We start from the raw sequence: 11936 nt of genomic DNA, 5'->3' as shown, positions 1-11936 counted from the left end.
AATGCTTTGCACAAGTCCAGGTAGATGACGTCAGTCACTCTTCCCTTATCCACCAATGCTATAACCCCATCATAGAACGCCACCAAATTTGTCAGGCACGATTTGCCCTTAGTGAAGCCATGTTGGCTGTCAATCACCTCTCTGTTTTCCATGTGCCTTGGCATAGTTTCCAGAAGGATCTGCTCCATGATCTTGCTGGACACAGAAGCAAGGCTGACTGGTCTGTAGTTCCCCGGGTCTTCCTTTTTTCCCTTTTTAAAAATGGGGGTTATGTTTCCCCTTGTCCTGGTTTCGGCTGGGGTAGAGTTAATTTCCTTCCTAGTAGCTAGTATAGTGCTGTGTTTAGGGTTTAGTATGAGAACAATGTTGATAACACACCGATGTTTTAGTTGTTGCTAAGTAGTGCTTACACTAGTCAAGGACTTCTCAGCTTCTCGTGCTCTACCGACTGAGAAGGCTGGAGGTGCACAAGAAGCTGGGAGGGGGCACAGCCAGGACAGCTGACCCAAACTGGCCAAAGGGACATTCCATACCATGTGATGTCATGCTCAGTCTCACTTTTACTCTTCCAATTGTCTCCCCCATTCCACTGCAGGGGGGAGAGTGAGCTAGTGGCTGTGCGGTGCTCAGTTGCCAGCTGAGGTTAAACCACGACACCCCTTTTCCAGCCACTGGTAACTTCACCAGTCCGCCACAACCTTTCTAATGTGATGGACAGTCACAAGATCATGACATTTAGACAGTCAGGATTTGATTTTAAAAGTTTGAATTTGAAACAAATAGTTTATAATCAAGTTTTACTACAGCACAGTTACAGTGATTAAACTAAACTGTTCATTTGTGATGATATTTTAGGACAGTTTCTTTGGGCAGAGTTAAGTTGCTCCTCTAAAATTTTACCTCTACCTCTATTCATATGACTGGAATTGAAAGAGATCCCAACAACTCTTTGCATATCTAATTAAAAACCCCTACAGACATATCCATCTTTGAAGTGCTAAGAACAACAGCAAAGGCATCAAGATGAAGTTAGCTCTCAAGTGAAACTTTGATTTTTTTTTTTCCCCAACTTTACTTTGTATCCAGTTTTCCAGGCTTCTCAATTTGCCACACAAAACCTAGCTGAGGGAAAGCCTGAACTGACAAGTTTCCTTGTTACAGTCATCTACACCATCTGACTATGAAAATTATTTTTCCCCTTTTTGGAGTGGGGGGGACAGACAATACACAACACTGACTTGTATCTAGAAGTGTTACGTGACATTTTTTCAGCTTGCTCATGGCTCCTCTCAAGACAGGACACAGAAGTACTAAGCACACTCCTAAAACAAGATCTAGTTGGAAATAGGGATATCACTTTTCTGCAAAATGATAGCACCATCCAGAAGCAAGAAACCCAAGCTTCTGTCATCTAAATTCTATCTTTTTGAAATGTGTCTAACCAACCCTGGTGATCTTTCAGTCACCGGACAAAGCCCTCCACCTGAATATAATTCACCTTCCAGGAAGGAAATCAGGATTCTGTACACCATAAAGAAAACTTTACTAAAGCCCAAATATGTGGGCAAGAAATCCACTGTCTTCCAGCTCCAAACCTTTCCTGTCATATATGAGTGACTGGAGAACCTTATTCAAACACCTTAACCACAAGGTCTGAGGTTTGTTTCTTTCTGTGCCTCCTCTCCATACCCATGAATCTGGCATTCTTCACTGTGTGTGAGCCTAGTCTTCACAGAAGAGGCATTACGGCACCTAAATTATACACTGGAACCAAATCCTACAGTGTAACTAAGCTCCCATCAGGGGAGGGGGAGGGGGAAAGCTTGCAAGTTCTTTTCAATCAAGTTCACAACCAAAACTACAGACAAATCACATGCTTAGCTTCAACAAACACATTAGCAGGAGGCAGATGCTGACTGGACTGATAGTTTCCATTTGTTTATTTAACAGTCACGCACCATTACAAACATTAGTCATTTGGTTCCTATTCTCCCTCCGATTGCATTGTTTTAAGGCTTATCAGCAATTCTACTTCTGTAACATTGGCCATTTTTTTGAACTTATGTCTATGATTCCACATAAAAAACCTTTTTTTTTTTTTTTGGGGGGGGGGGTAAGCACTACTTGATTCCAAGGTCCACCTGAATCGTTAATAATCCTGCAAAAAACAATTGTTATTAGGAACACAGTTTTAATCCCAAGAAGTGCAACCAGCATAACCTAAAGACTTCTCTAATAATAGACTACTAAAACTTAAAAGTTGCAGGATCTGCAAAGCCTTTATTCAGCAATTCTACAGCAACAGGGTTTACCTTATTCTACCAAACAGCTCCCCACCCATTCCCATCGCAATCATATTTGGGAAAGCAACCAGTACAATTCCCACCCAAATCTGCACAGTTTGATAAAGGAACCAATTTGTGAGAGGTTTATCAAGCAAACAGTCAGCATCCTGGACTCTATAATCACATACTTCCCAGTCCACTGTAAGATGCTACTGGTTCTCTTGCTGCGAGAAATTGCTCTCCCACTGCAGTGACCCTCTTACCGGCTGCTTACTGGTGCCTCTAGCGTTTCAGCATTCCCAAACAAGAGAATAAATAAGCTACACGTCACCCTATGCACTGTTACAGTTACTGTTTTACAGGGCTAGTCCAGTATAAAACTAGAAATTTGGAGTATCTAAGTGGAGCAAATAGAATGGACTTCATTTCATTAATTTATTTCTGTAACTCCTGTCCACACCACAGAGAACAACTGCTGACGGCAAAGGGGGGAGGCGGGAGGGGTTGACACGAACACACATAACACACTTCCATAGAACAGATGAGTCCTAAGCGATTACTCTGGTTTTGATTTTCAGTTGCAAAGGAAAGCTAACCCAGTAGCTCTTTAAGTGTTGCTTTCTTCAGTTGCATCAACAAAACAGACCAGGTTTTTGCCTGAACAACTCACTTCCAGCTTTTCAGTCACACCAAAAGTAATCTGAATTTGCTGTATAGTGCATATGAAATTTTTTGGCTAGATGTATGTAGAATACAAAAACATCAACAGAACTACTCATATGCAGGCTGCAGTAAAGAGACTTGCAGCCCAAACTCGCAAAGCACTTTACAGAAGGCAACAGAGCACATCCTATTCCCACTAGCTATTCTCATTTAAATATCATCTCAAGGCAGCTATTAACAAGAAAATCATGCCTGGGATGTAGCTGCTCCCAGCTCCCCAGTTATTACTAGAGGAATCCAGTGCAATGGAAGGCGTTAAGTTTTCTTCTCCACAAATTAGTTTCTATTTAGAAACTACTTTTGTCTATTTGTGAAGCTTTGGAGTCTAAAGAACTGCAGCAGTGCAAGCTCTTCACAAATTACAACAAGCTTTCGGTATCAGCACAAAGACTACAGTGTCTCAGGAAAAGGTACAATTGCAACTCATGCAGCATCATTATTTAGTGAGTTTGATTACAGCAGTTGTGCAAGGATGCCTCTCGATTGCTATCTGCTCTAAATATGGAGCACTGCATACTGGAAACTACAGTCTCCACTGGTCACACGTGGTATTAAAAAAAGCAGGTGGCAATAGTATCCTGTTTTATGCAAATTAATTAGAGTCCTCAGATTCCTGGCAAATGGCTGGAGCTCCCAAAGTCTGAAGGTTTCCCAGAGGAAAAAAAAAATTACCAACCTAGTTTTTGGACAGGCAATAATATGCTCTAGGATACCAAGTCTAACAGAAAAATCCAGAATTAAAGCAGAAATGTAATCTAAATTAGGACATTAGTAATTAGGTCAAGCTAATACCAAAAACCATCATGCAAAACATTATGAAGAGGCCAGCAAGGCCTCTAGGGGCTGGGGAAGACACTTGAATGGCAGAAAGTTAGCTAACTGTAATTAGTGATTATGAACAAAAACTTTCTTCCAGATTGACCCATTTAAAATAAATAGAAGTTCTGTAAAAAGATATGCATAAATTTAATGCATGCAAGACTGAATTTGACAGAAAAGATTCTTAAAGGGTTTTATACACAGAAACACTGAAGGTAGCAAGTAGGTATTTCACATCCAGTGACTAAACTGTAGAGCTTATTTAATCTGTGCAACAAATTAAAGCTTCCTCCTTAAGGTTCATAAAAAACTTCATGACCGCATAAAGACAGAAGCTATAAATGCTTTAAGTTACCAACTTATCTAGTTAAAAAAAAAAAAAGTCAGAACACTATGTCAAGTGGGATACAGTTCAGAACGACTGCAGGTTCCCCAATAGGCAGTAAAACAAATATACAGATAGTGAAAGAAACCATAGAGAAAGTTAATTTTTATCTTTCATCAGACTTGAAATCTTAACAGAAAAAAAAAATGCACACTTGATTTTCAGAAGACTAGGACTTCTCAGCAAGCTTCAGCATCTGAATGTACAATTGACTAGCCACTGAGTACTGAACACCGTACCAAACCCACACTGCCTTAAAAAAGAATTAAGCAAATACCTCATCTCTGATTTTCCTCAACCTCCAGTATTCATCCAATACAGCCACTTCAAAAAACTTCTCTTTACTCACAGTCCTCTTGAATCTGCACACTTTGGTTCATCCCTCCAATAATCTCTTTCAACAGACATGAATAATTATCTATTTTTATCTCACTCTGCAATGTCCAGCCTTTGTAGCAACCTTGACATGCCATCCACCTATTTCCCTGATGCTTTTGACTAATTTAATTCTATTCCCTAATCCGCAAATGCTTTTCCTGAGCCAGTCCATATGGCCACTACATTACTGTGCTATCTGCACTAGTGAGCCAGGCCAACGGTCCATCTAGCCCAGTATTGTCTGACAGAGGTGATACAAAACACTACCTAGAGAGAGCAAAGCAACCACAATAGATATCTGACTCTCTCTCCTTCGTTACAGGACACCAACTAGAAAAATCTGTCATTGAACTGATGTGTTCCCCTCTAAAGGGGAATTCTAAAGTATGCTATGAACACATTTTAAACAGGTTTACTTGTAGAACGGACTGCTGATTAAAAATTGTCTATCAAATATTGCACTATTAAGACATGGTATATGTAAATGCCTGGTTCAGCCTTGCTTTTTTAGCTTTATTTTAGGTTTGTACAGAGCCTACTAATGGCAGTACAGGATGCCAACACTTCTGGAAAACACAGAGCGCGTGTCATTCACAGGCTTTCACAGACACTCGAAACTTCCGATTGGTCATGAGAAGCTATAAAAATTGGCCAGTTAAAGGAAGAGTGAGAAAAACTGAACATTTTCCTGTGTGGTCTTAAGATTTTGTCATCCTACAGTGTGTTGTAAGTTGCAGTCACAGAAATTAGTTGATACCACAGCCAAACTACAAATCAGCTCCTCTTCGGAGTCTAGACAATTTTCTTCTAAATCATCAGCATGTCTAATCCAAAACTGCCATTACCATCTCACCTACTACATTCCACGTCTTTCTCAGCTGACCACAAAATTTCCCTAAATTCCTACACTTACTACGTAGGGTGATATTTCCATTAACTACAAAGTAATGTCCAAGTTGTGTCAATACCTGAAAAAAAAAACAGTACACATCACTTCAATAGTAAGTGTATCCATAACTACTCAGAATACATTCTAGCAAGATGGAGGTCTGTAATTCTTATTTTAAGTGAAGGACAAGTGACTCCCATTACTCAACAATTTTTAACTAGGTAAAGCCTGGTGAAAGACATCTCTCCGCTTCATTTAGTCAGCTAAACTTACCAAAATCACCTTTTACTGTTACCAGATCCCAAATTAGATGTCTTCAAAAGCATGAAGATGACTTGGAATCAGGGAGTCTAAATTTATTCATCAAACTGGGCACAAGCTTCCCACTGTGAAGGGGCCAGCAAGAAGTAAGTTGGCATCTGATGTATTTTATAAAAAGGACATTGAGACAGACTTGGAAGCATTACAGATCTTTTGCTGAATTCCACTCATTCACCAAGAGTAAAACCATGCATGATCACTAAGGCAGCTGACTGTCCAATTTACTATGATTTAAAAAAATAAAACTACAAGCTTGACCCAGCTAAAGCCACAGACTTACCTTATCGTCTATACTGTAAATGGACAGAAGTGACTGAACTAGGACAACTGTAGCCAGAGGTGTACTTACTGGGAACCTACTAGGGAAGACTGCATATATTAAGAAATGCACAATATTCAGTGATGCTCTAGAAACTATTTGGTTACTCTCACTTTTCATCAGCAGTGAGGTAATGAAAACAATGCACAGTTATGAAGACATTTATGGTGCATTTTTACTACTGTAATACATGTAATTCTATCAGCATTAAGCTTTGGTGTTTTCTACAAGGTACATGCAAAAAGAGTCTGTGACCAGAGATGAAAAAAGGGGAATTTCTACTTCATAAAATCCATTGTACTAGTGTTTCAGAAGCATTCATACCAAATTAGAAACCTGTTGTATGAGCAAGTGATGCCATTAGCTTTCAATATGAATAACAATAAAGAGTTTATAGTGCAGGAACCATAGCAATGGAGACATGACAAAAAGAGCAGACGGCACATGAGCAGAAGGCAAACCAGTGGCAGTCCTAAAATTTATCTCAGATTTGTTCTATAAAACAAGCCAAGTGGGGTTAGGGAAGAAGGTCACTTTTAAAAGAAGAAACAAGGAAAGTAAACAGTAAGAATTTTAAAAAGTTACATTGATTTTTGTTTGTGGTTTTAGTAAAGTCTGGCAGAAGTGAGAGTGGTGACAAATTAAGTTTTTAAAGTAATTTTAGTCTTTGCTCCTCAGATCTCATTATTTTTCCTCCAAAAGGTGACAAAAACTAAGATTTCTTTCTCATTTGCACTTCGTCACTAGGGGACTCTTGGTGAGGACCTCATAATCCATGAACAGAATCAGAAGCAACAGCACATTCTCCTTACCAAAAAGACAGACAGAACATTAAAAAAAAGTCTTTGCAACACAGACTGAGGGGGGGGGAGGGAAAGGAACAGAAACAAATAACTGAATCTATATTGTAGTCAATAGAACAATTAGAAGTACTAAAGCTTTTTAAAACAAAATTGGCTTAGAGCAAGGTATGGCATTTCTTTAGAGAAGACCAGAAAGTCTAGAATGTTGTTGTCTCTATACACTAATTGACTTGAGACCTAAGTAAATTCTGGCATGAAGTCCCCAAACTGAACTATACCAACACCACAGAGAAAGACATTAGTTGTACAGTCATCTGCTTGAAGCATAGCAGAATTTTGCCAGAACATCCATTTCCCACTGCAAGCCTAATAATGCAGTATAGTTAACCCCTGCACATACAGCATTCATTATGAACAAAACACTTGTCAGTGAAAGCCCTTTAGCTACTGAAAGACAAGGATATCCAATGATCTAAGTTTTATAAACAAACAAGAAACTTGCAATAACTTGGAAGCAAGACAACATTGACATACAATACAAGAAAAGCCCAGTTAGAACAGAGTAGACCAGAAGCTCCACCCAGAACTTTAATCTAGAAAAGATCTTCCAGGACCTCCTATATTTCCAATGCAGGTTGTATAGCCTTCAGAACAGAATTCGTTCTCTACATCTGAAAACTTCAGATCCTAAAAATCTTCTTTGACACTAGTAGCACAGTACTGTAACTAACTTTTATATATATATAAATGTATGTTTTTAAATTTTGCCAATTGCTGAGTTATTTCTACTACTCTATCTGAAAGTTTCTTCATTAGTAGGAGGTCAACTTGTCTTTCTGTTTTACTATGAAAAACACATAGCTATTTTAAGTTAGTAACAGATCCCACTGTAAATAATTTATTTTTCCATTCTATCATCTTCTCCTACCAGGAGGTTTTTTATTTTAATAAACTAAGGGGGGGGGGGAGGCAGATATGAGGTAATGAACAGGAATTCACCTGATTTGCATACAAAGGAAATTCAAGGAGTTATTGCTGCCCAAGGTCAATTAAAAATATAATTCACAATGCACGAGCAATACATATCCATAGTTTAGCTTACTGTCTGTCAGAAAAGTAACAAAACAGATTAATACTTGAACAAGAATGTCCTGTCAAAGTTTTTCACAGAATAATAAGCTTCTCTAAAGTCAGTATTTTCCTTCCCAATTTTAAGAAGTGCTGAAATACACAAAGCCATATCTAACATGGGCTGGAAAACTAGGTTCTCAGAGAATACTGATCAAAATAAAGCAGATAAATTTGAATATTTCCAAGAGTAGAATTTCCAAAGACAATAAAATGAGACTACTATTTTTCTGATGCACGCTAGAGGTGAGCTCACTAAGCACTCTGTTATACTGCTGGACAGAGAAAATGTTGTATGTGGTTCTCAGCTTCAAGATCCAACGCTGCTGGGCCAAACAAGTTATTTGCTCAAGTAATCAGGACTACAGAAGCTTAAATTTCTTCAATAAGCAGCAGGTCAATTACTGCGCACTTTAGATTTTTGACCTTCTGAGTCCTTCACATATAAAGCATGACTATCTCTTAAATCCTTAAAGATGAGGAACATCAAGACAGCACTTTGGGCTTCTCTTGACTCTCCATCACAAAGAAATTCACCATAACCTCCATATGCTACAGCAAGCTTGAAGAGCATAATTAGAGCAACATGTTTGCTCAAGAATTAAAAATTAGGTCAGCTAAGCTCTCTTTCTAAAAAATAAACCCTTCACGTTTGAGGGTGGGTATGCTATGAAGAATAAGGATGTAAAAACACCTTTCGACACAGATTTGCCCAGCCCTCCTCCCACTCTGGTCTAAAGACGTCTCACTTCAGTGATAAAAAAATCCCCCAAATACCGTATGTCTCCTCCTTTCAAAGTACAAGAAGCGAGCTAGCTGATTTCTCCTAACACTGCTGAGGTAGTGCAGTTATGAGTCACCAAACTGAATGAAACCCAATAGGAGGGGATATGTTTGGCTTAACCCCATTAGTAACAACAGATCACAGCATGATTTTCATACCCCCAATTTAACCTGCACACACGAGTAAACTCTGGGAAACAAACTACCAGAAAAGCGATAGCTAAGAATCACTTTTTCATATAAAAGTTAAACCTTTTCTGCATACACGCACAGAAAAGTAAGTACACCATTGGTAACCAATACTTCACATGCCTTAAATTCTGATCAGTGCGATTTCAGAGGTATTAATCAACAAAACAAAGAGGTCACAGCTAACGACTGAATGGAGGCAGAACTCAATGACAGATGGATGAGTATTGCTTTGTAGGGAGACTTCACATCCCAGAAAGCTATATTAAAAAGTCAGTTTAACAGCTTTTACAAAAAAAAAAAAAATCCAGAAAATAGATGCTTTCTGTAACAAAAACTATGAGTTTGTTGGCTGGTCTCATTTTTTAAGCATTCCAGTTTTAATACAACCACAGAACACGGAGACATCTTCTCCTTCCAAAGTAGCCACCAGTAGTTGAAATGTTTTCCCAGGACTCAGAGAAACCAGGGGACCTACTTTTTTTGATATTGCCCAAAAATTTGGGTTTTGTTCTCACATAATCCAGATAAAGTGTCCTTACTACCAAACCATTGGTTGTTTCATGATAGCTGTCAACTGACTACTACTGCTCTGATAAAATAACATGGTGCAGGAACATGAACTTTAGCCTCCCACATCATAGCAGGTGTGCTGGAATGGTTGGGGAATCTTCTCAGAGAGGTCAGGGACGTTGTTTCACTTGCAGAAAAAGTGAAAACACAGTTTCAAAAATTTCCAGGGCCAGAAACTCTCTCCTACTTCTATTTGGGAAATGAAGATCCAGGAGAATGCAGTCCACAGGTCAAATTCTCCAGACCTCTTAAATCAAAAATCAAGGATTCTCTGAATCAAGCTGAATTTTTCATTCCTCTCTTGTCCAAAATGGAGCAGAAAAGGAATCCCAGGATCAAGGAACTTTTACATTTTTAATTATTCTGCTGACCCTCTTTCCATTGCTGCCATAAAATACACCTCCAGTACACCACTCAAAAAACCATGCTAGAAACAAAGTAAAATTTTAACACACTCATGAAGAATTTCCCCTCACACAAGTGTCCTAAATCATAAACTATTTAACAGAATTCCCTTTTGAACCTCATGTCCATATATCTGAGCACTGGCTTTTGTCAAGGACAATTGTCAAGTGGACTCTAAGTAACTTAAATAATTTTCTCATACTTGAAGCATCCATGAAACCTCTGATCTGCAATTCCTCTGTATTGAGACTTTCATCCAAACAATTTAGAGCATTACACTCTGTTAATACGAAAATATTCAAAACATAAACATTTATCATAACCCAAGAAGATAAGATCAGAAAACATTGAACAAACACAGCACACACAAATATTTAGTGACAATTAAAACTTGCATGTAGCAAAGAATACTACTAACAAAATAACTGAAATGCAAATAGCATTTAAAAAACAGTATGCTGTTTGCGTCAACTTTCCCTGTTACTGAGCTTTATACTATTACATGTTCTCACTTCCTGGTTTGTCAGAAACCACAGTGTTTTAAAGTCAAAGGTGCGCACTAAAAGGAAGAAGGAGGAACGATGAGTATTTTTGGAGATGTTTTGAGATCTCTGATAATAGCAGAATATCTTTGTAAACTTCAAGACAGTTTTTCTCCTAATGTTTGGTCTCCTTTAGCAAGCAAACATTAACAACTAGCCTAATTGTTTTAAATGTGGCCCAAGAAGTTCAACAGTATATATTATGTTTGCAGCTTCGACAGGAAAAGTTGTATCCTCAATATTTAGTGAGATGTTATGAAGTATTAAATACATCCATACTGTATTCAAAAAATAGCAGCTGACTACCTAATTAATAAAAAAAAGGACACTGAAACCATGTTCTACTCTTCCCAATAAGGAGAGTAAGTAAAGCATTTGAATTAACTGCTCCCTGACACCCCTGTCTACAGGGGATGCCCTGCAAACAGAACATGAAAGTTCTGCCTACTTCCAAAGCAAATGGGAAGCAAAAAGGGACATAAACACCTTCATGAGAAGAGTTGTTTTGACTTAAAACAACAACGTGTGTGTTTTGATGACGGTTTGAGTTACTAAATCAACATTTAACTTTCTTGTTGAGTACAACTGTTGAATGTTTAAACATAACAATACACTTCTCAGTTCCAAATAAAGCAACAATTTCTCTGAGGCAAACTAAGGAGGATGCTGTTTACAGTTGTTTCAAGTTTAAATGTATATATAGAGGCTCATATGGTTTATTTTCAGTTTTTGTGATCCATAAGTAAAAAGAACCTAGCTGAAATCTAGTATGGTGAAAGTGTAAACATGTAAAAAAATATTGACATAAAAATAACATCAAAAAGCATGGGATTCTTCTGCATGCATATGCCGCTCTTTTCTCTCATGCCCAAAAAGGCAATCAACTTACCAGATTAAACACAGTGTCGACTATGTCTCTGTTGGACACTTGACCAACTTCCACCAGTCCTGCCAGCACAGCAAATTTCATCTTGATCCCTCGGATGGGGACTCCTGGATTCAAAGGCTGCAACACACTTCCCCCTTCAGCAGCATTTCCTTCTTTTACCGCTCCTCCTCCACTACCTCCTCCTCCTCCATCATCACCTGTTGGCTGAACAACTTGTTTGTCTTCACTCGCCATGGCTAGTTCACTTCAGGTTACGACTTGAAGCGCCAGCGGCACACTCGCCGCTCCGGGAAGAAGGAGCGACTTGGGCTCCCGGGAAGGTAACCGGCGGCCCACTCCTCCCCGTCAGCTCCGGCTCCTGAGGAAACCCGCGCCCGGCGGGGTAGGGAGGGAGGACGCGCCCTCGGAGTCCCAGCTTTCTCCTCAGCAGCAGGCGTCTGTCAGCAGCTCTCTGCCCTACGGCTGGTATTTACAGCCCTGAAGGACAACACGAGATCTTTTTCAG

The 11936-nt window shown here is 39.0% G+C and overlaps 1 protein-coding gene across 1 annotated transcript in view; it reads right to left on the bottom strand.

The window, feature by feature from the left end:
- LRBA (LPS-responsive vesicle trafficking, beach and anchor containing) overlaps positions 1 to 11665 on the bottom strand; it is a 419049-nt gene extending 407384 nt beyond the window's left edge. The window contains 1 exon segment of the mRNA XM_009327509.1: positions 11432 to 11665. Within this exon segment, the coding sequence (XP_009325784.1) occupies positions 11432 to 11665 (234 nt within the window).
- Positions 11666 to 11936: the final 271 nt, after the last annotated feature.

The sequence above is a fragment of the Pygoscelis adeliae genome, unplaced genomic scaffold (assembly GCF_000699105.1).
Source record: "Pygoscelis adeliae isolate BGI_AS28 unplaced genomic scaffold, ASM69910v1 Scaffold157, whole genome shotgun sequence".
Classification (NCBI taxonomy): domain Eukaryota; kingdom Metazoa; phylum Chordata; class Aves; order Sphenisciformes; family Spheniscidae; genus Pygoscelis; species Pygoscelis adeliae.
The sequence above is the reverse complement of the archived record's forward strand: the minus strand, read 5'-3'. Positions and strand labels throughout refer to the sequence as shown.